The sequence below is a fragment of the Natator depressus genome, chromosome 1 (genome assembly GCF_965152275.1).
Source record: "Natator depressus isolate rNatDep1 chromosome 1, rNatDep2.hap1, whole genome shotgun sequence".
In the NCBI taxonomy this organism is placed as follows: Eukaryota; Metazoa; Chordata; order Testudines; family Cheloniidae; genus Natator; species Natator depressus.
The window spans coordinates 283152388-283179066 of NC_134234.1; the positions used below are offsets into that span (position 1 = coordinate 283152388).

General features: G+C 42.0%; 1 protein-coding gene across 1 annotated transcript; it reads right to left on the reverse strand.

Annotated features, from left to right (window-relative positions):
* Positions 1–813: 813 nt before the first annotated feature.
* On the reverse strand, positions 814–24693 carry CCT2 (chaperonin containing TCP1 subunit 2). The gene is made up of 16 exons (XM_074942065.1): positions 24536–24693; positions 22812–22886; positions 21604–21669; positions 21384–21495; positions 21012–21088; positions 18638–18750; positions 14696–14898; positions 14391–14491; positions 14181–14308; positions 9946–10049; positions 7740–7859; positions 6183–6311; positions 5971–6074; positions 4424–4523; positions 2769–2910; positions 814–1095 (listed from the first exon to the last, which is right to left on the reverse strand). The coding sequence occupies exons 1-16, from the start codon at positions 24536–24538 to the stop codon at positions 1065–1067; spliced, it is 1608 nt and encodes a 535-aa protein (XP_074798166.1). The 5' UTR covers positions 24539–24693; the 3' UTR covers positions 814–1064.
* Positions 24694–26679: the final 1986 nt, after the last annotated feature.

Sequence of the window (26679 nt, forward strand, 5' to 3'; positions counted from 1 at the left end):
TCTGAAGTCCAGGGTCTGTATTCTGCTGCTTTCCTTTCTTCCTTGTGTCAGGATCCTGAACTCGACCATCTCTTGGTCACTGCCTCCCAGGTTCCCATCCACTTTTGCTTCCCCTACTAATCCATTAACATCAGTCTGCTTTTGTCACATGAAGCTGTCTTAATAACTTTATCCATTCACTTGATTGGCTACATACAAATAATTTTAAAGATCACCCAAGACTGTAATCCTGTTCTCCCTTCCCCCAATGTTCAGTCATCCTAAAAATAATTATATTATGCACAATTATGAAAAAAGCAGCAGCTCTACTAAATTAAAATCTTTCAGTATAAAAATACGGATTTTATCCAAGAACCTCCCAATCGGAGGACAAATCTTGCTGCAACTTGTCATTGCATTTCCTTCCATGGCATATTGTAAATTTCAGTGCTAACCGAATGATAAAAAAAGCTTAACAGCAATAGATTTTCTTCAACATCCAAGTTAAACCCAGTCTTTTTTAATTGCCAAAAAAACGCACTGCGTAGCCAGTGCCCGTTATAAAGCAAAACCCACGGCTGGAAATACACAGCCTGCAAAGCGTATATTGAGTTAGTGGGCACCAAAATATCATTTTCAAGCTAAAGTAGTAATGTAAATCTTCCACTGTGAGAGGACAGTCATTTGTATCCACTTCCTTGGTCACAATATTAAATATTTCTCAGCTCCGGATGCTGAGAAAGTCCATTGCAATTCTCTCGATATATCAAGATCACACTCACTCATTCTTTATCAAGAAAAAAAACTCTCAGATATGAATTTGAAACTTTATTTCAGGGATCTATTGAGGGAACTAGGAAAGGAACAAAAAGAATATAGATGTTTCATACAACCCATGTTTTATTTGAATGTAAAATGCCTTTTTTAAAGCACAAAAACAAAATAAGTTAAATCTGCAGGAAAATGTAATAATGACATGCCAGTAATGAATACACTCTTTCTGTTCCATAACCTCTCAGGGGTTTTTTTTTGTTTGTTTAAGTACTTGGTGAGATCTGGTCCACACATCCTTATGGGTTGAACAGTTAACATGGGCGATGGTCTGGTACACGTTTCCTGAAAGAAAAATCACATGATTTAGAGTGGTATCTTCCCCTTGAAGTCCAGCAGACATTTTTTAAAGTACCTTAAGTTTTTCACACTACTGTAAAGTCAATGCCAATTATTTCCATAAGTATGGAACATATGAGCTGCCCATCTGGATGTGTCCCCAGTCCCTCAAATCCAGTATCTTGTCTCTGACAGTACTCAGCACCACATGCTTCCTGAGAAGGTGCAAGCAACCTAATGATAAACTGTTAGGGCTAATCTGTCCAGTAAGCGTCTTCTCTTAATAATTACTCAGTTGAGACCTAAAGCATTAGATTTTATACACCTTCTAAAACTTTAAGTAATAATTTTACTAATGTAACTGGATATGTTATGTACATAAAAAAATTTCAACTTTTTAAATCTTTCCCAGCTGATGGCTAATTTAAAATTCATTAGGGTGCATAAGTTGTTCAAATTTTCCCCTCCAAGATGCGTTATTCATATTTATCAACAACATTCATGTTGCCCATTCACCTAACTTTGGAAATTTCCTCTGAAGTTTCTCAGAATCCTCTGTGGACTTGGCTAACAATTGCAAATTGTGTTATCTGCACATTTTGCCACCTCCCTGTTCATTCCCTTTTCCACATCAACACACAGCAGTTCTAGTAGAAACTTGTGGCACTCCACTGTTAACTTTTCCCATGACAATTCGCTAACATTTTCTAACGTCTGTTTTTACAAAGTTAAAATTAAGGCTGAAATTCACCAATATGGTGAGGGCTTACATAAGCCCTTTGTGTCACCAAAACCGTTTAGGTAACACCAAATTAGTTTTGCAAGGCTGTTGCCACAGGGATGAATTTTACTGGTAAGGAACAATGAGGGATTCTTCATTAGCAATCATTTTATTTCCAATAAATTCCTCAGTGCAGGACTTGATTTAACCAGGGAAAAACTATCTTTTGCCACAAATTATATGAAGTGACTCTTCAAGGTGGCGTACAAAATTATAGAATATTTTCAGGTACACAGATGTCAACATGCTCTAAGTTACAGCCTCTGAATCATCCAAAGAATGATGTTACTTACTTTACAGTAACTGTAGTTTTTAGAGAGGTATCATCCACTTGGATTCTACTCTTGGTTTGCATGTGCCCCAAGAGTGGAATCCATGCGGGCAATGACATGAAGAAATGTGGGTTATACATTAAGATCGGTAGATGAACTTTACTCCTAGTACACCAATCAGCAACCGAAGTAGACAAAATAATAGTAAACAGACAGCCACAAGCAGTAACAGATTCCATTTCAGATAAATTTTGGGCATCCAGCTACAATTTTAGCTTTTAGGGTTTCTTAACAACGGAGAGAATCAAAAACTGCCTTCCCCATTTTTCTCCATAAACAGATTTCTCCAGTGAACTCAGAGTTTAGTTCTACACGCTCTGATCAAACTCTGCGTCACAACTATGGATTTTCATTGACTAGATGGTGCTTGAACATACTCTAATTTAAACATCACAATGACTTTGGAGAGTCAAATGTTTTTGCTATTGCAAACTAATTGTGAGAAATGTTAGAGTAGAAACGAAAAATAGCTTTATCGGAAAAAAAGAAAATATTTAGCTTGAAAAGAAGGGTTATTTCTAATGGTATAACTAGAACACCAAACTTAGATTCAGAGTTTAGGATACCTTGGTGCTGCTTTAATAATGTCATCCACACGAAGAATCATTTCTGCTGCTTCAGCTGCACTCAGCAGAACTTGTCTCTTGACTTGGAAGCTTTCAGTTATTCCCAGTGTTACCATGTCTCCAATGACACCATCCTTCATATCTTTAAAAAGAAAGATACTTTGCCAGAAGGGGTTTTTTTTGGTTTGTTTGTTTTTTAAAAGGAAAAGCTTGCTAATAACCTGCATTATGCACAAAGCTATCTAAATCAAGTACAGATAAAAACATTACATCTCAACCATGTATTATCCATATGTCAGATTCTACAGAAAAACTAATTTAGAAATTATATATTTTAAAGAAAAGGGTCAATACTTATTACCTTTTCCCCTCCACCTGTAAAGCCAGGTGCTTTAATGACTATGAGTCCAACTATGCAGGGCTAAAAGGGAGATAATGTAAAATATCTCCACAAATGACCTAAAATAGATTTTCTACATATAGAAATGTCAACTCCAAAATTCACCATCTTGGGATGTTCCTGGGCTAGAAGAGTGTGTTAGGTTCCCTTGGGAAGCTGTGAATATCCCCTTTCCAACAGTATCAATCTTCCATTATGAAATGCCCTACAAAGCTGCAATATGGTGGTCTTAAATTCATGATATATTAAGTACATACAAGCTGTTATTGAGGGCTTGTGTATTTGAACAGTTAGTTTGTGACAAGCTGGGGTGTAAGCCTACCTCACAACACTAGACTGCCACATGCTAACTGTCTATGGGACCCGTCACACAAAGTTATACAGTGCGCTTTGATCTGCCCCTGTTTCAAAGTGGACATCCACACTGAACCAATTATCCCAAATTCAAGCCAATAAAACTTGCATCACATCATCATGAGTACCACGTTTTCTTGCTATGCATGTGTATATATTTGATATGCAAACACAGGCATGAGGATATTAATATGTTTAATTTTCAGGATATATTTATAACTTTTTTGCACTATTAACTAAGAACTTGAAAATAACATTTACATATTATAGAATAGGTGTAGTCTTCTATATTTGAACTTAAAGTAGTAAGTTATTTACTATAACCATCCTTTCTATTACAACCATGCCAAAGTGGAGCTTTTCAGCCTTATGTTACTTATCACTTTGTTTCAAATTCTTCATCTATTTACTCTCACTTCCTAATGCTGCTACTCAATCTTGATTGAATCATAGCATTAACACTCACTGATGTGATACTTATACTTTAACCAGGAAGGTAAAAAAATAGGTTATAGCCATACAGCCATCTCTATTCCAAATGATCAATACAAACCATGAACTGGTCTCCTAGCATAATAACCTCAGAGGACCGAGACAATTACATGTTAAGACAGTACAGGAAAAAGCTAGTACTTTCATTCATCATATGAAACCATGATTCATGTCCATCCAATTGGACATCTATTGATACAAATAGGTGTGACTATTTTTCATGCTAGGGTGTTAAGATTATACTTTAAATCCTAATTATTTTGTTTGTGATGCAGTAAACTCTTACCTTGACTTTATCAAAAAGTCAAGTTTGCGCCCAGTAAGTCACAACAATGCAAAGGCACACATTCCACACCATAAAAAAAGGACAAAAAATTCAACACAATTCACATGCTATCAAATTTCTCACCAAGTCCATAAGTTGTTTTCCCTTCACTGTGAGCAGCTCTGAGCTGAGACACTAAATCTGCACTGTCATAGCCAGCATTATCAGCTATAATGGTTGGGATCTAAAAGAATAAATATACATGACAACAGATCAGAGGATGCAAATAAAGCAAGTAAAAAACAACAAAATAACCATACTGCAACAACTCTATACAAACTTAAGGTTGCTTATTTACTCTTCAGTTACAAAAACAGCTGTAAAAGAGAAAGGCATAGTCACAAAAAACATATATAAGCAGAAGTTCCCCAGTTGAGGTCATCAACAAATGTTTTTCATTAATTTATAGGTACACAAAATTATACTATGACCACTTGAAACAAAATATTTATCTGCAATTAAAATGGTTTGCAGTGATTTCTTGTGATCTGTGCAAAATAATTCTCTACACTGAGAATACACATGCAAATTTGCAGGCCAAAAGGAGGTGTTTAGATTGGTTGAAAATATATAGCTTAGAAAAGGTCCAGAATGGCAACCTTAATGCTGAAACAGATAACAAGCAGCTCTTTAAAAAAAATCCTATTAATTTGTATTAAAGGTATATATTTCAGTAAGAAAGAAATTGGAAAAAATAGACCAAAACATTTATTATGAGAATACTATTCCCTCAGGCTTGAGACCTTTGTAAGCAGTAGTAGAGGGAATGCTAGCTACGATATTTTAGTAGGTTTTTCCTTCAATTTAACACATGAACACAAGAGTACATTTTCTCATTAATGATTTCAAACTGGTCTTGTGGCACTTGTTCCATTTTAACAATGTAATCTTGCTGATGAGCATTTTTCAACAAAACATTCTTTTACTCAACGCATGTCAGTCTAAGTGATGCTAGAGCAAACTGTGTAGGGTCATTAAAGAGACAGTATTCTCTAAATTAAACATTACTTGACTTTCTGAAAAAAGTTTTCCCTAGTTTAAAATGTTGCTACTGGAAGTCAGGCTTTCCCAACTCTGTGCTCCAGCACAAGCAAAGTTAGCATTTAATGTGTATTGTATTCACTTTTCTGTGGTGGTGTCTCATTTTTCACGAGATGAAGCAAATATTTTCTAAGATTTTATATAGGGAAGTTCAGACAGTGCTGGAGAATTTTTTCTATTAAAGCATTACTGTAATCTCCCTGAACCAGCCACCTAAATCAGCTGGAACCAATGTGTGCTGCCCGTTCTACTGCTCTCTTCTGCCTTTAGCCTTAGGGTATATGCCTACACAGCTAAAGAAAAACTCACAACTGGCCCATGCCAGCTGATTCCAGCTTGTGGGGTTTGGGCTGCAAGGCTGTTTCATTTCTGTGTAGACTTCCAGGCTCAAGTCCCAGAGCCTGGGCTCCAAACCGAGCGTGGGCGGGGGCAGAAGGAGGGGAGTAGGAATGCATGAGGATGGAGTACAGTGCATGTGCTGGCCAAACAGACACTGCTACCAAAGTTCTCCAATTGGCAGCACAGGGATGCAAGTGCACCTATAGTGGAGCACCCTTAGGGACACTATTTGAAGAAGAACATTAACTTACCATTCTCAAGGCCTTCGCAAAAGACTCCATTGCAACCGATTCTTTGCCTGGTGTTCTATTGGCAACCTCTGTGACAGCATTAGCCATCAGCATCTCTGAGCAACCTGTATATTAAAAGAATGTAAGTACCTTACAACCTGCCTTGACTGACAACAAGAAAAGGTTATACATAGTGTTGAAAAGAAAATGTAAAAGAGAACTTTAATATTCACCTCCACCATAAACAGTTCTAGTATCTTTCACAGTTTGGGCAAGGACACACAGAGCATCATGCAAAGATCTTTCGGCTTCATCTATAATCTGCTGTGTTGCTCCACGCAGTACTATGGTGCAAGCTTCACCTAAGGTCAAAAATAGCAAAACCGAAGAGCTAAGAACATAGCCAACAGAACATCAACAAAATTTTGACAGAATGAAAAGCAAAAGACAGTCCCAAAAGCATTTATGCTAGTTTTACTGACATCACCATGGACAAGTTTAAACTATTAGAAAAAAAATGCAACAGTTGGCATTTCACAGTACAAATGAAAATTTCTAACGAACTTTCGTTAACCATGCCATTTTCATCCATGTCCTACTATAGAATTTGCTGTATTTCTTTGCAAATTAAATAGTTAACTTAGAAGCATCAAATATCAAGCAATAACTTAATAAACTACATATAGATCCGAAGTATTGGCACTTTCTGGTTAATGAAAGTTACTGAAATCTATTCTAGAAGATTCCTGCTAACAGGTTGCCACTTGCCTCACCACTGTTTCATTTACCAAAAAGGGGTGTGGCGAGGGGACGCAAAGTCTTAGGTCCCAATTTTGCAAACACTTATGAACGTACATAACACAATACAGTAAAATTAAACCTATGGACATATAAGGACAAGAGCCTTAGTGTTGGCCAAGCTTTTAAGACAAAATGTTACCTGTCACAAGGTGCATCTAAAGTATCTATTCTAATGACAACCATTTAATGAACAAGTTAAATATAACGGTTAGTGATTAATAGGGCCCTACCGAATTCACATGCCATTTTGGTCAACTTCAGTCATAGGATTTTTAAAATTGTAAATTTCATGATTTCAAATATTTAAATCTGAAATTTCCCAGTGTAACTGTAGGAATACTGACCCAAAGGGGGATTGCAAGGTTATTGTAGAGGGATTGCGGTATTGCCACCTTTACTTCTACATTCCTGCTGGCAGCAGCGCTCACTTCAGAGTTGGGCAGCCAGAGAGCAGCAGCAGCTGCTGGCTGGGAGCCTAGCTCTGAAGACAATACCACTGCCAGCAGCAGCACAGAAGGAAGGATGGCCTGGTATGGTATTGCCACCCTTACTTCTGCATGGTTGCCTTCAGAACTGGGTCCTTGGCCAGCAGCTGCTACTTGCCGGCCACCCAGCTCTGAAACCAACAGCACAGAGTAAGGGTGGCATAGTATGGTATTGCCACCTTACTTCCGCACTGCTCCTGGCAGGGCTCTGCCTTCAGAGCTGGATGTCTGGCCAGCAGCCAGCACTCTCTAGCCACCCACCTCTGAAGGCAGCACAGAGGTAAGGGTGGTAATACCGAGACCCCCCTGCAACTTAATTTGGGGTCAGGACCTCCCATTTGAGAAATGTCGGTTTCCCCTATGAAATCTGTATAGTACAGGGTGAAAGCACACCAGAGACCAGATTTCACAGTCCGCGACGCGTTTTTCACGGCCGAGAATTTGGCAGGGCTCTAGTGATAAATGAATGAAATTATAATGGTTGGTTAATGGTAAAATACTTACCCATAGCTACACCAGAAAAATGAATGAGTTTATCTTCTCCAATCAGAACCTCTTCAATAAGCTTGCAACTTCCTAGTTTTACCAGCTCTGGGTGATCAAAGGTTGAGGCAATTTCACCACCTATGAATGTAAGTTCATATTAAACTACTTGTTTGGTTACAGTCTAGGTCAAGTCTTGGAAGATCTAAAGCTTCCTTTAGCTACTAACAACACTACACTAGTGTTTTCTAAAATTGGTGGCAGGACCGAACATCTCAGTTGATTCCCAGAGTCTCCACTTTCATGTTTTAAAAAAAAGCTAGACTTATTTTATGGTTGCAAAGTAAGTCTTTAAGGGGTGTGTATTTTCACTAAGGGAAAAAAAGGTGTGTGTGTGGGGGGTCTAACTGGAGTTACCTAACATGATGTAAAATCCTAGTGAAGACAAGGCAGTTTGTAGTTTTTACATACAAATTAGGTGGTCAAGTTAAAGACTAGGCTCCCCATAATTTCTAACTTGACTTACTAACTCACATGAAAGCTACAAACTCCCCTGTCTTCATTAGGATTTCACCTTGTTAGACAACTAGTCAGCCAGCTTGAGCTGAGAATACATCTTTTCGCTTTAGTAACAACAACGCCAAACTGTTAAACAACTGAAACCAATGCAAAGACGTTTGAGTTTACAGAGAGCCCTAAACAATACCTCCAAGGCTTGGACTGTTCCATCCTTTTCAATGGGTGCTAACTCAGATGTCAATGATGACAATTAATGTTGCTATTTGAAGCATTTCACTGCTCAACCCATGTAAGAAACGGTGACAAAGTTTCCGCCATTTCCCAAAGCATGTGGAGGGCACAGGAGTCGGGAAGATGTATACATTAAAACATAAAACTTTATCACTATATGGTAGGATGCAACTGGTTTCATTTTCCTGAAGTGGAGGCTCAGCTTTGAGGAGTTTGGGAAATTCAACAGTATATATTGTGAAACTCCAGATTCCTGGCATCAAAATATTAAGAACAGAGCCTAGAAGTATATGTTTGTTTCACCTCTGCAAAAGCACTTTGAGATCTGATGAAGACACAGCTGTATTACTTTAAAATTTTGAATTTAATCCAATTATTTGATTAAAGAGATTCAGCTCCTACATGAAAACCATATCCAGTACTCAACTATTTCTTATTTCACTCTAATGTTTGACTACCATGAGTGTAGCTCCTTTTAGACTTTAGGGCTGCTGTTTTATAAAATGCTAAGCGAGTGATATAGAGCTACAGTATGATCACTACATACAAACCTATATGATCTTTAAACAATACAACCTTAAAAAAATCATACTTCTGTTGGGATATTTAATTTATTTTACATACTATTGTAACTAGAATACTTATACTTCCCCAAAACCAAACAATGCTATACCTAGCAAGGTTTATCTGCAGCAGGCCTATCCCATTTTTTTTTCCAGACTTTCTATATTGGTTACTTAGAGTACGAAACACATAATTCTGAAGATTTTTTTTTTAAATAGTTATTTACAGGTAACCTTTAAAATATAGTCTGATCCTATTTATCAGCATGCTATGATAATGTAGGGCTCATGAGCTGGTGCCAAATGACACCAGTAAGTTTAAATTTAAAGCAGAGTAAATTGAAGAGAGTTCAACTCAGTTTCCATCTCTTCCCTTTTGACAATAGTACTAACTGGGATGTAGACAGCTGTCCATTAGCAAAGTAACGTATTTTACAGAGGCCAAAAGCCATCAAGAACATAAGAATGGCCATTCTGGGTCAGAACGCTCCATCTACCTCGGTATCCTCTCTTCTGACAGTGGCCAGGTGCCAGATGCTTCAGAGGGAACAAACAGAACAGGGCAATTATTGAGTGATCCATCCCACTGTCCAGTCCCAGCTTCTGGCAATCAGAGGTTTAAGGACATCAAGAGCACAAGGTTTCATCCCTGATAAATAGTAATTACTTTTGGGTAGATTTTACCTTGAGAGAAAAATCCTTAAAGGTTTTTTTTATTTAACTCCCCCACACTCCTAAGTAAATTGTGTTCATATTACTCCACCACTTTTTAAATGAACTTCTTTTCTTAAAATGAAAAGTTAAAGGCAAGTTGTATCAACTATGGAATCATGCATTAACATTTAGCAGAAAATGAATTACTGATATGTCAACACCCAGGACATACTGCTATGATGCAGCATTCTTCTCTATACCTGTAACAAGAGCCAGACGTTCTACGCCTGCAAAGTCTGCATGTTCAATTGCCATAACACCAGCAGCACCAAACAGCTGTTCGGGGTAGTTATAAATCAGTTGCCTACAATTGAAGCACACACACATATTTATGCTATCAAAAGACTGCATCTTTCATCAAAATTACATGATAGCGACAGAAGTAAACCTGCTTCTCAACATGAACAGAAATGGATTTTGAATTATTTAGATTCCAAATGCACTCAGGGTGCGAGGCACTTCCCAAACATGGAGAAAATGTCCCTGCACAAAGAGCACACAGCATGAAGAGTCACACAAATTCTGGGGGAGTAACTGGAAACTAAGACACTGTAAAGTAACTTCTAACTGTGGTTTTTTAAAATGGGTTATCCAGATATATTCCACTTGTGGTGCACATACACCCAAAAGGTTCAAATTCAAATTATTTTGGCTATCTGTGCCTGTTGGGGCTGCGCCTGCACTGTAGTCCTCCTCATGATCCCCCACCCAAGGGACCAAAGGGAAAAGTGGTCCCAAATGCCCCGAGTTCCTTCCCCAATACAGAATCCAATTTGCTTAAGATTCTGAAGTAGCATGAAAGGAAAGCAGGTTGTATGTATTCCACTTCAGATGACTCAAATACAGTGACCTGGAGCATAGGAGGTGGGTGATCTAAGTATCTGAACACCTACCACAGAACAGGTCTGCCAAAGCACACATCAGTCCTTGATGCTTCTACAAGGGAGTAGTGCTGTATAAATGTGTACCAAACACATGCAGCTGCCCTACAAGTCTCAGGTTGGTACACAGTAGCTGCCTGGGACCTGGCATGGGCTCCAATCTTTACTGGTAGATCTTGTCTGGCTGTTTCATAGTTGCCCTAGGGCAACTGTGAATCCAGTTAGATAACCTCTGGGCAAATACTGTCTTACCCACCATCCTATCTGCAAATATACACAGTGTCTGGGGAATTCCTGAAAAGTTTAGCGGTGTCTAGACAGAACGACAGTGCCCTAAGTACATCTAGGGAGTGTAGGTTGGCCTGCCCTTGGTTGGAGTGGGGTTTTGGAAAAAAGACAGACAGATGGATCACTTTATTTATATGGAAGCTTGAGTCTACTTTCCACAAGAATTTCAGATAAGGCCTAAGGGTCTCCCTGTCCTTATGGAATGTAGTGTACACAGTAGATAAGTCATAAGTGCCTGAATTGCTCCTACCCTTTAGTCACATATTGCCACCAAGAAGGCTGTGTTCATGGATAAATGGTAAAGTGAGCGGGTCAACAGAGTCTCAAAAGGTAGAGCCACCATATCAATCCCACATCCATGATATTAAGGTCTCAAGGAGGAGAAGACCCCCTTATTGAGGGGAAACACATCCACATAAAGCCTTAGTGGAATCTAGCTATCATCAGGTGGGAGACCACCACATGACCCTGCATGGGAGAGATGGTTGGTTGATAATGCTGCCAAGTGGACTCTTACTGAGCTGATAAGATAGCCCTGAGTTCTTCAGCAATAAAAAGGTAGTCCAAAATAGCAGTACCTGAGTCTCTAAGGGAGAGAATTGGCATTGTTGGGCCCAAATAGAGAATCTCTTCCACTTGGCTGAATGAGTAAACATAGTAGTCTTTCCTACTGGTGAATTGGTATATTCTGGACCTCAGCAGAACAGCTCCTCTTAAGTCATGGTTAGCCAGCCAATATCCACGCTGTCAGGGATAACAAAGCTGGGTCCAGATGAAGAATCTGTCCCTGGTTCTGGAAGATTATGTCTGGAGGAAGTATCAGAGGATGAGTGGATAGATTCTGCAGGTCTGATAACAAAAACTTCATTGGCCAAGCTGGAGTGAGCATGATTACTACAGCTGAGCACGTCTGAACTCACTTAGGACCCTTGGTATTAATGGGATTGGTGGGCAGGGGATGTACTTTTTTCCTGATGTCAAGGGAATGAGGAAGACATCTGATAGGGAGCCCAGACTCAGACCCCCCGACACACTTCTTGTTCTCATCTGAGGTAAGTCTATGGCTAAGTGACCAGTTATTGATGTCTTGTGTGATGGTGTCTTTAAAAGATCATTCATAATCATTTGTGAACTGCCTTCTGAGGCAGTCTGCCAGGACATCCCATAAGCCTGGTAAATGAAAGGCAACCAGAGTGATTTTGTGGGACACACCAACTGCTGAGTTGGACAGCTTATTGACAAAAGGGAAATGATTGTGCTCCTTCCTGCCTGTTTATCCAAGACATTGCTGTCATGTTATGTTATATCTAGACCATCAATCCTCTCAATATGGGAAGGAACGCTGTGCGTGTCCAATGCCTTGCTTTCAACCCCAGTACGTTTAAGTGAAGGCAAGCGTCTTCAGGAGTCCAGAGGCCTTGGATTTGCAGATGATCTAGGTGAGTTCAAGCATGTGTCATTAGCGTACTGGATGGCAACAGTGAGAAAGGGTACCTCCTTTTACATTTAGAGGATTCTTTCACCAGTTACAGTAGGACTTCTGGGGGGGGGGGGGGGGTCTTGCACTTTAACATTTATGTGACATTTACTGGGCAGATGCACAGATTTTTGCATAGAGCATAGGTGAAGTCTGGCATGCTTTGTGACATATATCCAAGGGGCCGTGTGACTTCTGGCTCACATGGCCCCTATGTTCTTATTCATGTTTAAGGCTGAGCCTGCAGCTGGTTCATGAGATCGACTATGGTACTGAATATGTCCTAAAGCAGATAAGACTTTGGTGTTATCGAAACTAGCAATGCCCCTATGAAGTCTACCCTCTGGGTTGACAACAGAATCAACTTTTTTATTGATCAAGTCCCAGGGTAGTGAACAGCTGAAGAATGGAGTTACTTACATGTGTTGATTTCACTCAGATGATTCCCTACTTTTTCACATGAGCTTCCATTAACACAGCCAGGGAGTTGAAGACCCTTAGCGTTGTTGACAGTTGGAATGGCAGTGGGAATTTATCACTTGGAATCTCAAACATTTCCTATGAGTTGAATGGATTGTTTTATGAAAAGAGGATCTAAGGAAGGGATTATAGAGGCTATCTGAAGAACCAAAGAGTCTAGAATTGGGCACCAGTCCTGTTTTTTCTTCAGACTTAACAGTCTTTCATGAGAGAAATCCCTGAAAAAGGGATGGGGAAGGAGGGTGCAAGGTAGGGAGACTCTGAAATTGTTTAGAATACCCCACCCCTTCGGGATGCGACAGGATGAGTAAAGATCCTCCAGATGTTGTAAACAGCTCTCAACCAAGAAGTAAAATTAATTGCCTTGATGTAGCCACAGGATGAGTAGCCAATGAAGGGAAGGCAGAGTGTCTTCCTTTGGTACCTCTGCTTAGACTACATTTGTGGTCTGGCCTGCTTCCTTCTTGGTGCAGGCATGTAGACTCACAGAGATCTCTGAGTTACTTGTGAGTCTTTCAGCAAGAGTATAGCCTCATTGGTTTTACTATTCAAAAGATCACAGCCTTCAAATGGCAAGTCCTCAGTGATAAGTATATGAAATGGATAAATAAAGAGATCAACTTACAGTCAGTTGTTTATTGTAGGCATCACAAAAGTAGTAGATCTTAAGGAATGTTTTTAAAAAGAAGAAGAATGTGGCTCTGCAGACCAGCTCAGAAAAGGTGTTCTATATGTAGCAAATGGCATGGAACACTACACGGAGAGAGCTGGAGTACCAGTCACAAGGGGTGTCACGGCTGACAACAAAAGGGATGGGGATGACAGTAAGAAACAAAGGCCAGATCCTCAAAGCTATTTAGGCACCGATCACCCATTGAAATCAATGGGCGTTAGGTGCCTAAATAGCTTTGAGGATCTGGGCCAAAGATGATTCAGAAAACATGGGGCAGATATAAGTAGATTCTTGTACTCAATCACAAGCAGCTTCAACATAATGCAAGGGAGTAGGGAGAGTGAGTGGAAGGATTTAAAAGGTAGGGGGCACGGCGCAGTCAGAATGACAGGTAAGAAAATTACTTAGCAATTGTGTTTTCCATGGAGTGGAACGGGGTGGTAAGGAGTGATATTGGACTCATTGAAGATGTTACAATAAATAAGAAGTCTGATGATAAACAGCTGGATGAATCTTATATAATGTGTGCGTAGAGAGAGCTGGATCTTAAAAAAGTTATGAAGCAGCATGCCTTTAACAATATATAACATGTGGGACACAGTCACATACCTTATTCCTTCCACAATAAATACATACCTGTTAATAAAGCAGTTTATTCCATGCTTAAGAATACGTTCAACCTTCTCTTTCATTTTTTCTTTTTCTGCTTGTTCTATTTCTGCTACCTTTGCTGTCGAATCCACTCTTACACGAGAGCCAAAGACCTAAATTAAAAACAAAGATGTAAGATTTATTTGAAAATTAACTCAATTTATAAAGAAGGCTTCTATTATATTAATCACCTACCTTAATTTTATCTGTATCCATGCCAGTGTTTGCAATAAGTATCTTTGCATTTTCAATTCTTTTTGGCTGGTTGACACCAATCTTTTTATCTAGCAGAAAGCCTACAGTGAAAGAGAAAGTAGCAAAAACTCAGCATGCCTTAAAATGGGAAAAGGACTATTATTCTAAAATGTGTCAAGAATTTGTACAGATTCACCTACCAATACAATACCAATGTTTCCTGAAGCACATACAGACATATGTATATCTCTCACATATAGTATTAATTTCAACTCTCAAATACACAGTCACTGAATAAAACATACCTTCATCTAAGTAAGAGTCTACCAGACTTCCACCTAGTTTCTTGATAATATGGATAGCTTCCAAATTACCAGATCCTTTCAGTCTAAGAACAGCTTCCACTGCTAGTTTAGTAAAGTGATCTTTATGATGAGTGAGTAGTTTTGAGGACAACGTGGTCCCTGCAATGTTCATTAAGTCTTCACGGAACTTTATTTCATCATCACTAAAACAAACACAACGTAACCAAGTGAGTAAAATTAAACGGACAGGACTGAAGAAGCAATTTAACTGACTGACATACACTACACTCAGATTTACATATATTGTTATATACTTTTCCTCAACATTTTTGAAGTGATGTGCAGTTGCAGAATAGTTGCACTTTGCAAATATTTCATTGTATGCCTCACTACATGAAGCACTCTCTACTTCGGATATGAATTTGAAAAAAAGCACTTCTTGAAAAGGAGTTGGTGCTCAATGGATAACAAACCACTTATGGCCTTTTGCATTACTGCACATATATATTATTGATACTTCGCACTTACATAGTGCTTTCACCTATACATTTCAAAACACTTAACAGTGGGTAAGAATCATCATCCACATTTTTCAGTTGGAGAAAGTCACAGATAGAAACAGTATGTAGACTTGACATAAGCAACTTGCCTCATTTCTTAATGGGCGTGATTGGGAAGGTGCATGGAAGGTTAAGTTGTCATAACAAACAGTATGCTGGAGTCAGGATATTCCTACTAATCTTAACTAGCCATCCTGATATTAGCAAACAAGCATAAATGTAAGAAAAGTTGAAGATCAGATTATGCATGAACAGTGCATGCTGTACAGGGATTGGTTCCGAAAAGTAACCAAGACAATCATGAAGTGTAGGATGCATATAGTTAGGTACTAGTTAGGAACTAGTGTTGGTAGAAATGAATATAAGGAAGTTTTACTGTATGACTTTGGATCTATGCTGTATCCTGCATCCACCCCGCTACTTTGCATCTAATCAACTCAACATAACTTTGCTGTATGCCAAATAAAGGAATATGAAAGATGAGACTGGAGCCAAACTGCGTTTTTGGGGAACTGAGTAGAAAAGGTCTCAGGGAACCCCAACACAGTACTGTATTTTGTTTTGATCTTTATTTCTCCTTTAGAATAAAATGTAAACACCTGTATTTAAGTGCTTCAATTTAACTGAGATTATTGTAACAAATATTCAGATTACTCGAATGAGCGGTCACACCTTTCTTATTACGTTCCGATACCATGATGACAGGTGTGGTATCAGAGGGCCTGTTGTACCTTCAACTCATATTCCAAGATGCTGCTTCATTCAGGTATTTGATTATGAAAACTGGTAAAGGATCATTTCATATCTATATTGCTCATTGACAGAACAAGAAACTGCGCAGATCATTTGGGCCAAATACGAAGAACTGCTTCTTTACAGGAGTCTTGATGAGGACAGAACATTTGAGCAGAGTTACTGAGCTCAATTCTCAGTTACATTAAGGCCTCATAACACCACCTTGGCAGTATAAAGGGGTCTTAAGTGGCTCAAAGAAGGCCCCTTGTGCAGATCCCTAGCAATGGCAAGTACTCTATTTTGGCCCTGTTCACAGGCAACAGCACAGAAGTGGATAATGAAGGTTTCAAGGGGATGGCTAGAGTGTACCATACTATGACTATTCTCTACTTCCCAGAGACATGGGGTCCATGAGAAGCAGGGTAAACTGGAGGTGCCCTGAGGTTCTAATTTATGTCAGGCAGGCTCCAGAATACAGTGAGCACAAAGGGGACGCAACGCTACCTTTGTCCAAATCTCTTGCCCAACTCCCCAAGCCCAGGAGAATATGCATTACATAACGACACATTATCCTCAGATATAGCTTGTACAGCAACTATTTTCCCAGTACCTGCTGAAGATTTGGTTTGAACCAAAGTAAATTGTTTGCAGCTTTTTCTAGTCAATACAGACATGATGTTGCAAAGTTGGAGAAATTTGGAAAAGGTGGCTGGGTGGTTTCTGCCTATTAAAGGTAACAACCCTCCTTTTCTGTCACACACATCTGAAATCCCTATTGGCTTCTGAATCCCTAGGTAGCATCACTGGCCAGAGGTGCCTTTTTTCATTTGTATTAGGCTAGATAATATGAACTCAGGACTAGGTAGAATACTGCTGGGGGAATTCTGCACCACTGCGCACGCGCAGAATTCATGTCCCCTGCAGATTTCTTTGCTTCCCTGCAGAAAAATGACTTTCTGACAGGGAAGCTGCAAGAGCAGTCACGCACCACTCCCTAGCAGCGCAGGTACAACGTTTCACACATCCAAAGCAGCCGGCAGAGAGGTAAATCACCGTGGGGCTGGGGACACCCCAGCCAGTGGCTCCTACCCTGAGCCGGGATCAGCTGCTAGTCCTGGCTGGGCTGGAGGCAGGAGAGGACGGGACTTCCTCTTTCCCTGCCAGGAGTGGCTGGTGCTGTGTGTCAGACCTACCCCTAGAAACTTCCCCCAGCTGCAGGTGGCTCAGCATCCTCCCCTGCTTCCTGCCCACTCCTCAGCTGTAGAGGGGAGGGGCCACTGTATGGAGAGCTGCTCCCCCATCCACCCAACCCCTGTGCATCTGCACATCCCATACACAGACACCCCTGCCAAGCCTCACCTCGTACACCCAGAACCCCCCCCCCCAGCCCTCCGTACCCAAACCCCACCCCACTGAACCTCATCCCTGCATCTGGAATCCCCCCACACCCAGACCCTCTGCCTCTGGACCTCCACCCCTGCATCCAGACCACCCCCCACTAAGCTCCCTGCACTCAGACCCTGATCCTGATGAACCCCACACCTACACCACCCTGAGCCCCCACCTTCAGACCCCCAACTAGCTGCACCCAGACCCTCCCACCCCACCAAGCCCCACTCCCCCAGCAGCCAGACTCCTGCTGCTGAGACCCCCGCACTCAGACCCTTCTGCTGAGCCCCAACAATCTTTACCTGGAAGCCCCTGCAGAGTCCCGAAGACCCTGCACCCCCACAACGAGACTCTGTATCCAGATCCCCCCACACCTAGACCCCCCCACTGAGCTGCCTGCACCCAGATTGTCCCACACAGAACCCTCTCACCACACACTTGGATTCCACCATACTGAGCCCCTCCACACTTGGATTCTGCCTGGTTGAGCCTACCTACCCCACACCTGGTGCAGACGGGCATGGCCCCAGCATGTTTCTGGGACAGGCCCAGGCCTTGTGCTGTGTCAGGGTCGGGTGCAGCCTCACCACTGAATCCATGTGCTGGGGGAGGGGGGCTGCAGGATGAGTTTCCACTTCTTGCAGTTAGTGGTCTGTGCTCCCCACTGCCATGCTGGAGCCTTTGCATTTATTTATTGACAAATAAAACTTGCAAAATTTTAAAATACTGTGAGCAGAATTTTTAATTTTTTGGCACAGAATGCCCTCAGGAGTAGTACAGTTCCTGAAACGAGTTCTGATTTTTTTAATAGATTTAAAGTCAACCATATCCATCTAAGATTGAAATAACTTTGGATCTGGGTTTATGGATGTAGAGAATCTGGAAGTGAAACTAGAAGTCTATAGTACACATTGAAAAATCTGAACAAAATTGCAAATTTTGTTGAAGGGGAAAATTATATTTTAAGGCAAACTATATTCTAGTTAAACAGCTACATCTTTTAGTATTTTAAGATAATTTGTCTATATTTTTAAAAAGCCTTTATAGTTTAGCTAAAGAAAATTGTGATAACATCTATTCAAAAAATATTGCTTAGATCATATTATATTCTAAAGTACAAAAATGAAGAAAATCAAACTGTTTTCCTCCTGCTGAACAATTCTCATCTGTTTGTCCTACCCATCTGTGACAGTTTACACAGAAATTAATCAGGACAACCAAAGAAGATTACTACTGCAAATGTAAGATATTTACTAACCCATGATCCACTGCAGATTTCAAGAGGGCCTCTCTTGCTGCTTTTGTAGCTTCTCTCCAACCTGCAATGATGGTTTGAGGATGAATCTTCTTTGCAACTAATGCTTCTGCCTCCTATTAACATAAAACATATAATTAATTTACTTCAACGTCAAATTTGAACCGAGGAAGGCAATTTATTCAGTAAGATAATTTAGAATTTTTTCAACACCAAAAGGAGACTTTTAATCCACCTGACAGCCAAAACGATCAAAATAATCTTAACGTGAATGATTTAGGAAATATGTATTTACCCTCTAATACTATAAATACAGACGTGGCCATTCATGCTGCTAGTATTTCTTACCTAAGCAACTAATGTGCTTTATTCAGGGTGGCCCTTGAAGATCATCTGGAAGCTTTGTCTACTGCAAGCCATAGCTATATTTTGAACAGGCAAGCAGGTTATTCTAAAATGTATCATCTACTCGAAGCTTTGCATTGGCTTCCTGTTCACTTATGGGTGTAACTCAGGGGGCTGGTGAGAAATTTTAAAGCCCTGGTAAGTCAGCTACCCAAGAGATCATCTCTCATCTTAAGCCCTATCATTTCAGTTAAGATCAGCAGGAGCTCTTGATGTCAGTTCCTGGAGCTAAAATCTCTAGGCCTTGTTGAAGAGCTTTGTTAGCAGGAGGTCCTTGCCTCTGAAGCTCCCTCCACAGGTAGCTCAGAGTCAAAACTCAGTTTGCAATCAAACACTGTACCAGTCTGCTAACTGCAAGAGCCAGAAAGCGAAACTGATTATATGATAAACAATGAAATTGCCTTTTTACCTTTTGCATATCAGTTGCGTGAGGAAGACAAAATCCTTTCAATTGCAATAATTCAAGATGTTGTTAGTAATAGATAAGGATTACAGTTGTTTAAAATACTATAAATATTAACAGAACAGTGTGACCCAAGGACCTCTTAACGCCAGCTGGCATAGGGAACAGGAATACATAAGGGTTTTAGAGATCCTCTGGGTCTGGTGTCTACATACTAGTCAACCAAAGAGTATCATGCAAGGTGTCTTATGATAGCCTGTGTCACACTGGTCACAACTGTGAGATGTATCTACAGAAAATATGTAAGAAAAAGTTAAGTTCTCTAGGTCTGAGAGTTAAGGTAGGCCACCAGAAGATGATCCACAAGCTCCCGACAGGCAGGAAGGACGAGATGCTTATCTGCGTGTGCCTGGTCACGTGCATCGAATGTTGTATGGCTCACAATGGATGCCCATTTATAGTCTGAGCAAAATATTACTCAATAGATTGTGGGGACTGCAGGAAAACACAGCAAAGGTTTAGCAGTAAACAGCATATAATAAATAGCTTTGGGTTCCTTTTTGTGCAGTTGGGAGGCCATTTTCATGGATCTGTACCCACAGTTCCCCCCCACCGCCCACTCATCTCTGGGACTGCTTTTTTCCCCCCTTGAACTATGCCCCATTCAGCATCATGCGCAAACTGCTAACCCCTTGCTATTTTTTTGGTGGGGTCTTTTTGTGGTTTGGACGAACCAGACTTGTTTTGGGGTGGTTTTCCTGGCAACCTGTGCAGATGAACCCCCAGTTATCCTTTAATTTGTGAGGACAAGCCACCAGTGGGCTTGATCTTATGAAGCAGGGATCTCAGCCAACTTGGTTGAAACACTGGAAAAAGGACTTGGGGCAAGCTATCATGTAGGACACAGAGGCCTTGTGAGTTAAGTTTAGGCTCTAGAATGCATGTTATGAGGGTTATATATATATATAAAACCATATATATAACCATTTCTTACCAATATTCTTCCTTTCTATCACTTGAATCTCTGTTCTTTGATACATTTATTCTTGTTTTCACTATCTCCCCCACACTCCCCCAGGTGCTATGTGTAAAGTAAGGTAGCGATCCTGAGTTGAATCTTGTGGCTGGTGAACACTACTCTTTTAGGAATAGCAAGTCAGGGTTCTCCAAGTGTTCAGTGAGATGGGGGTGGGCATTCCAGAGGGATGGTTGGAGGACTTGGGGGTTGGTGAGCGCCTATTGCTAGCCTGTACAGAGAGAGTGAGGCTGGCAGAGGCCTGGAAGGTAGTACTTGCATTGCCAGAGGCTGGTGAAGTCAAGGAACTGATACACAGCAGACACAGACAAGAATTCCTCACATTAAGGGTAGGAAGTAGCAAGGTGCTTCACAACCCTGGATACTCCCAAGAAGCAGCACAGACATCATCTAAGTTTTGTTCCTGTTTCTAACAATTTGATAAGTGATACACTAATGCTTACTCTCTTGGTGGCACCCTATGCTGTATATGGTACCAGAGCACTCAAATGCCAGATACAGTAGAAAATGTTTAAAAACAAAAGTTTCATTACCCTAAGTAATTCCGCTGCCAGCACAGTTACAGATGTAGTTCCATCACCAACCTCATCATCTTGAACCATTGACATGTCTAAGAGAGAATACTACTATGTTAGTTTATTTATTCAAATATTCTGTACTGCTCAGTACTAATGACAAATATTATATATTATGGATACACACTAGTTTGGAAATCAAAAACAGGGTTTTTAAAGACTACATAGGGGCAGGATTAATTGCAATAACTGGGCATCATATTATCAACCTGCTACATAGCAAAAGAAACGTGCACAGAGGATGTTTTGTTTGCTAAAGTAATCTATCTAATAATTGACCTACAAGGATGATTTCAAATATTTTAATGAAAAACATCTAGTCAAACTCACCAACCAAAACCTTGGCAGCTGGGTTGTCTACTCCAATAGATTTTAGGATGGTTGCACCATCATTGGTTACTGTCACTGTGCCATCTCTTCCAGTACTTAGAAGAATCTTGTCCTACAGGATGCAAGATTTGGGATACTGCTTGAACATGTACTTCATAGTGTTACCCCACAGTTTTAGCTGTCTTTGCGACTGTTATCTGAGAGCCTGCAGATATCTTACCATGCCTTTGGGTCCCAGAGTACTCTTAACCAGGTCTCCAATGGCAATAGCACCAATGAAGGATGACTGGAATAAAAGTGAACAAGCATCAGACAAGGATTCATCATTTCTTTTATAAGAGTAAGCAGCTAAAGATTAAACCATAACAGGGTCAGGAATCACAACTACTTGCCCTCATCTACTCCCTCCACCACCATATCCCATCCCCTTCCCTCCCCTGGTCCAGCTCTGAAGTCAGGCAGCTCCCTTCTCCTCATAACCTGGGTGTCAGCAGAGGAGCCACTCAGAGCACAAGAGATGCTGCTCTGTCTGCTCATTCTGTACCCAGCACCCCACCGACCCACAGCTGCTGGAAGCAGCAACTCCATGGAAACTCCTGCTCAATCCCTACAAATTTAGGCTGGAGCATTCTCAGTACAGATGAAATCTTCAAAGAATTATACTGCAATAAGTCTCTACTACTGAACAAATGCAAACTGAATTTTTTAAAAAAAATTATTAAATATGGTCAAATTTGGCAGTTTTTCATGTGAATGGCAAAAGAAATCCCACTCTCAGATTTCAAATCCTCGGTCCAAAGCATGGAAGGAGCAGACCTTCTCAACAAAACAGATACTTTTTAATATTTTGTTAATATGAGCGCACACACACTCCCCCACCCCAAAGCTCGTTCTTGAAAACAGCTGAACCATTTTTGCCTAAAACTTGTTATATGCAACTGAAAACAGGGTCTTGTACTTAGGGCTTGGTGTAAATTGTAATTTTATTTTTTTTTTTTAAAGAAAATTCTCAACTGTGTAAATGGCAAAGTATTACTTTTCAGGGAGCTTCCATGGAATTAATTTTACAGGTAACTTTAGCTGATTTCAATAACTGAATGAATTTTACAAGTTAATCAATTTCTTCCACACACATGCACACAGCAGTCTTATTCCTTTGTGTGCACAGAGCACTCTATTCTTCTGGATACACACACCACTGCAAGTAAAGGTAATGTTTTGTATTGAAGACTTTGTTGTAAACACTCTCTGTTTTTAAAAAATAAATATTTAAAAGATCGCCATTTGGGGGGAGAGGAGGCAATTTAATGGTTTCCATGCCCTCCGTGACAGTGTGATTTACACAGGGCCTTACTTATAATGGAAGCTGTCAGGCAACCATACCTATAGAAGGTGTTAGCAGTTCTGCTGATATTTAAATAAACTCACCAACCGAGCTGTCTCTGCTTTTTCTTCATCTGCTCCAGCCTTGAAAATATTCACAGGTGCTAAGGAAAGGGATGCCTGAAATAATGGTGATCATAATGTAATTTAGCTTTATCACTTCATTTTCAAAACACCTCACAAACATAAGTTGAAATTAAATAATGTTTTTGTTATGGTTGAATTACAATATTTAATATCCCCTATTCCTAGGTATATTGTAATAAATGGATCTTTAACACACTTTTTATCTAATTTTTTTTTTTTTAAATCTTCATTTCACTGACATTATATAGAGCCTCTTAATTTAGAAAGACATTTATTACCTCAGGGGCACCAAAGAACTCAAATGCTGTCTCCAACTTTGCTGAGATGAACTAACGGAGCAAATATAAGATTTCCTGACCTGTTCTGCCCTGCAGAACACAGAGATTTGCCTGGAAACTAACCAGATCTCCCTGACTGAGATTTCACCTGTGCTGGCAGTGAACTAGCTTTCTGCTACCCCTATTCCTGGAGTGAATATAGCTATTCTCTACTAGCTAGCAACCCTGGAGGAGCATTATCAGTTGGTGTAGTTTAAAGGAGCCAGCTCTTAATTACACCAGGGCAAAGGTGAACCCACCAGAAAATTAGGAAACCAGAACCTCTGTTGCTCCACTGCTCTGCTGCACCCAGCAGAAAATTGGAGCCACTCATTTCAAAGTTTTGTGGAATTACTGAAAACAAACATAAAAACTTAAAAGTTGTTAGATGACAATGTTTTTAAGTTAACATTATCACAATTTTACTTCCTTGCCTTTCCCATGTCAATTACACCATAATAGTAGTATCTTTCAGCCCATTAAAATTAGAAATCTAAACTTAATCAAGGCCCCCATGAAATCAGCAGCAATCTAGAACTAAGTTGTACACCATCGAATGCTGCATTCTAAAGCAAACTCGGGATTCTTCAGCAGCTTCAAGTCAACTCAGAACCAGATGCAAAGGAACAAATGATTCAGTGGTATTAGGGTGTTTGGATATTTACAGTATATTCAATTTTACACCGCTGCAAACTTTTAACACAGTAGATTGTTCTGATATAGAGTTGGGCCAATTCTGGAAGTTTTTCCAAGGAGTAAGTTTCTTCCCAAGCCCCGTCAGTTACTGGGAGCCTTGTGTGCAGAAACACAAAGACTTAGCTCCCTTAAACATATTTTATCTTGTTTGAGGTGGATGATCCTGCTACCCAGGTAAATCCTAACCTCGAGTCTGCCACGGGCCGCCTGCCTCAGCCACACCCCCAGGTGCCCCGTGGGAGAGCGGCTGCCGAGCTGTCGCTGCCCGGTCCCAGAGCTGTCATTGCCCCTCTCGCCAGCAGGCACGTGGGACATCGGCCCCAAACCCGACAGCGTCAGAGCCGGCCGGGCCCCGCCCCTCGCTCCCCTGGGATGGGGCGGCGGCCCCGTGGCGATGGGCCCCAGAGTGACGCAGGCCAGGCCGCGGCCCCGCATGGGGAGCCGCTCGAGAAACTTTTCGGCCAGCGCTCCGCTGTAGGCCGGGCGCGGCAGGGTCCAGCTCCCCCGTGACTGGCGGCACCACCGCCGCACAAAGGAGGGGGAGGGCTCGGAGCCGCGGGCGGCAACGGCGGCAGAAAGCCACAGCTCGTCGCGGCCCACGCGGAGCTGGCGCAGGCACGAGCCCGCCTCGCCCCGCCGCTCGCTTCCCAGGGCCGGCCCCGGCCTTACCATGGTGACGGTGAATCTGCTACCAGCGTCCTGCCGATCGCCTCGCGCCCGCTCACAGTCACTGCCGCGCGAGCCGTCTCCAGGCCACGAGTTAACCCCCAGCAGCCACCGGAAGTTGCGTTGCCTCCCGCGGCGCAGCTGCTCCCTGTCGGCCGGAAGCAGAAAGGCTGCCTCGGTCTAGCACATCCACCCTATTGAATATTGCATTCTGGGAGTTGTAGTCTTCCGCAGGCCAAGCGGAGCCCCTGAGGGTGACGGGAGGGCGGGCTGGACCGGGGCGCGGTCGGACCCGGCCGATGGAGGCTGACCCACCTTAGCTACTTTGTCACTAGATCGAGTGACTTCGGTTTCCTTAGCCAGAAAATAAGTGTCAAAGTGACCAGTGACAAATGTAGCAGCTCACTGTTGATTACAGTGACATTTAGAGGATGAAAAAAGGAGTACTTGTGGCACTTTTGAGACTAACAAATTTATTTGAGGATAAGCTTTTGTGGGCTAAAACCCACTTCATCAGATGCATGCAGTGGAAAATACAGCAGGAAGACAGACACAGAGAGAGAGAGAGAACATGAAAAAAATGGGTGTTGCCATACCCACTATAAAGAGAGTGATCAGTTAAGGTGGGCTAGTAGCAGCAGGAGGGGAAAAAAACCTTTTGTAGTGATAATCAGGATGGCCCATTTCCAAAGGGTTGACAAGAAGGTGTGAGTAACAGTAGGGGGAAAAATAAGCATGGGGAAATAGTTTTACTTTGTGTAACGACTTGCCCATTCCCAGTCTTTGTTCAAGCCTAATGTAGTGGTGTCCAGTTTGCAAATTAATTCCAATTCAGCAGTTTCTCATTAGGAGTCTGTTTTTGAAGTTTTTTGGTTGTAGTATTGCCAAAAACAGACTCCAACGAGAGGGGCAGTGAGTTGTATTAACCTCCACTGACAGTGGCAGTGAGTTGTATGGGTCTGTGGTGCCAGGGCTCCAGCAAATTCAGGACCCGGTGAGCCCGGCTCCACCAATGTTCAGGGCCAGCTCTCTCCCCTGATCCCACCTGCCACCCCCTGTATGCATCCCCCAGCCCCACCTGCCACCCCCGTGTGCCTCCCCCGAGCATCCCTGCCTGCCCTGGGCAGCGGGCAGCTGCCCTGCTGCTCTGCACTGCGCTCCCTCACCAGCTGCTGCCAGCTGCAAGAGAGCAGCACCAGGGCTAGGCTGAGGTAGCTGCTGCACCTGAGGAGGGGAGGAGGTGCATGGCAGCACCCCCACCCCCCCAGTAAGAGACTCCAAGTCGACTTGGGAGGTACGGGGGAGACACTTATCCTGGCTGGGCCTCATGAGCAGCAGTCTAGGGCGACTTGAGTGAGTGTCGGGCTAGGAGAAGACCCTGTCCAGAGCTCGCTACTGCCGGCTGGGAGGAGTCGTACTCTAGCCCCCAGCCCTGGGGCAGCCTGCCTGCTGCACCCCAAACTCATCCCCAGCCCAGTCCCACACCCTGCACCTCCTCCCGCACGCCAACCCTCTGTCCCAAGCCAGAGCCCAAACCCAGCACCCAAACCCCCTCCCGCACCCCAACCCCCTGTCCCATTCCAGAGCCCGCACCCAGCACCCAAACTCCCTCCCAGAGCCCACACTCCTTGGAACCTAAGCCCCCCCATTTACATTAATTCTTACGGCAAAATTGGATTCGCTTAACATCGTTTCGCTTAAAGTAGCATTTTTCAGGAACATAACTACAATGTTAACTGAGGCGTTATTATATTCAGTATTTTTAATGAATTGGGTGATGGAGTGGAGTATGCTTATAAAATCTGTGGAGGACACCAAGCAAGGAGGGGTTGTAAATACTTTCCGTCAAAGTATTAGAAATCAAAATAACTGTACAATTCAATGAAGACAAATACAATTCCTGCAGAGGAAAGAAAAGTCAAATAAAAATGGGAACAACTGGCTAGGCCAAGGGTCTCAAACTTGTGGCCCGTGGGCCATCTGCGGCCTGTGAACCTCCCCAATGTGGACCGTGGGGCTCCAGCAGTTTTGGGGCCAGGGCTCTCCCTTGGCCCCACCTGCCGCCCCTGGGCGCTCCCCAGCTCAGGCAATTTACAATGGCCCAGGGCCCCCGCAGCACAGCGGAGCTGAGTGTCTTCTGCCTGCTT